The sequence below is a fragment of the Trichechus manatus genome, unplaced genomic scaffold, assembly GCF_000243295.1.
Source record: "Trichechus manatus latirostris isolate Lorelei unplaced genomic scaffold, TriManLat1.0 scaffold00128, whole genome shotgun sequence".
Lineage (NCBI taxonomy): Eukaryota > Metazoa > Chordata > Mammalia > Sirenia > Trichechidae > Trichechus > Trichechus manatus.
In genome coordinates this window covers 5,060,759-5,062,582 of record NW_004444064.1, presented here as the reverse complement: position 1 = coordinate 5,062,582, position 1,824 = coordinate 5,060,759, and the positions used below count along the sequence as shown (strand labels likewise).

General features: G+C 41.8%; 1 protein-coding gene across 1 annotated transcript in view; it reads left to right on the top strand.

Moving 5' to 3' along the window:
* The window catches only part of TRAPPC10 (trafficking protein particle complex subunit 10), a 78,410-nt gene that overhangs the window by 6,249 nt on the left and 70,337 nt on the right, over positions 1-1,824 (top strand). Inside the window, exon 2 of the mRNA XM_023739074.1 lies at positions 1,303-1,438. Coding sequence (XP_023594842.1) covers positions 1,303-1,438 — 136 coding nt within the window. The remainder of the gene's footprint in view (positions 1-1,302; positions 1,439-1,824) is intronic.

Below are 1,824 nucleotides of genomic sequence, written 5' to 3'. Positions count from 1 at the left end.
ATCTTAAAATGTTCTTTTTGACATGAATGCAATGCCATTTCTCTTTATCATTTCTGGCATAGTAGACTGTATGATTGTCTGATTCAAAATGGCCAATACAAGTCCATTTCAGCTTGCTAATGCCTAGGATATCTATCTTTATGTATTCCATTTCAGTTTTGACAACTTCCAGTTTTCCTCGGATGGTGTAGACAACTGCTGTTGAGGTGTGTGTGTGTGTGTGTGTTAAAAGCTTTGTAGTACTGTTTGACATTTTGAAGTATGTATATAAGATAAAAAAATGATTAGATCTTGGAAATAAGAAAAAGGAAGCGTAAACTTTACTAGATGCAATGAGTAACTGTATAGCTAAAGAGCACATTAGTGAGTTGGAAGATTGAGCTTAGCAGCTTTTGAGATTAGTGTCAAGACTTGAGATGGAAAGCATGAAAGACAGGCTGAGGTGTGGAGGATAATTCAGATGTTCCCACAGCTGTCTAGTAGGTGTTCCGGAAGGAGACAGTGCAGAGGATGGAGAGCAGGCATTACTGGAAGAACTAATTAACAGTCAAGATTTTCCCAGGAGTGAAGAACCAGGAGTTTGCAGGAACTCACTGAATGCCAAGCAGAATGAGAACAAGGCAAAACAAACCAAAATCCACGCTACTAAGCAGAGAGAAAAGAAAAGGAAAGAGAAGCAAATTTACAGCCTCACAGCAACATTTAAAATGCGTCACAGTGCATCACAAAATACATTTCAGAGCAGTGTTCTCAAAGTAATGAGGGAAAGTATCCTTGAACCTAGATTTCTGTACCCACTCAGACTGCCATTTAAGAGCGAAGACTAAATGAGAGCTTCCCACTCCTGGGTCTGAGTGAGATGCTGGCATGCTGGGAGATTTTCTGCTCTTAGACCTTGGAACAGGGGTCCTGATCAGTCACTTCTGGCTGCAAAAAGCCGTGTGTGCCATTCAGATATTATTTTCATTGCATGCCGTGATGTGGAGGGAGCTGGGAAACACTGCAGTAAATAAAGTTGTTGTTCTCAGAAGTTTGTATTGTTGGGAACAGCCGGGTTTGTTCAAGTGAATACGTGGGTTAATGTATGCTGTGCATGCATCATTGAATAAAATGAAAGATTTCATGGAGAGGAAGCTTCGACATGTAATTATGAGCTGTGTTTAAAATAATTTGTAAAATAGTTTTGGACAAAATATTACTGTTATATATACTTCTGAACTCATAGGTGTGGTTAGATCATTTATTGTTGTCATTTCCTTTTTTAGTCGTTTTTGTCAGTGACTTTTTACAAATTGCTCACAGGTCCTATGGCCGGGCTCCAAAGATGATCCACCTGGAGTCTAACTTTGTTCAGTTCAAGGAGGAGCTGCTGCCCAAAGACGGAAACAAAGCTCTGCTCACTTTCCCCTTCCTTCATATTTATTGGACAGAATGCTGTGTAAGTATTCATCTACGGGAAGAGCTACGAGGAAGTGTCTCGGAGTGGGATGACAAGTTCACAGCTCTAGGTTTTGTGATTAAGACAACTATAGTTTTTAAAACTCCTCTGTATTGTGGTGTTCCTTCTCTTTCCTCCGTTCCTCAGCCAGACACCTGGCTTGGTCCTTGCGTGCTTCTGCTCTGGCTCCGGGGCTGTGTTGGTAGCAGTCACCGAGTACATCCTGATGCCTGTGTTCAGGCGCTGGTGAGCCACCTCACCGCTGCCCTAGCGGGCCCTGGTGTTTTATTGGTTCAGCTGTATTTTCAATAGTTACGTTCAGTTTCATTTTCATCACACCCTGCATCCACCATCGATGCACTTCTCATCCTTGCAACTCCTTGTTG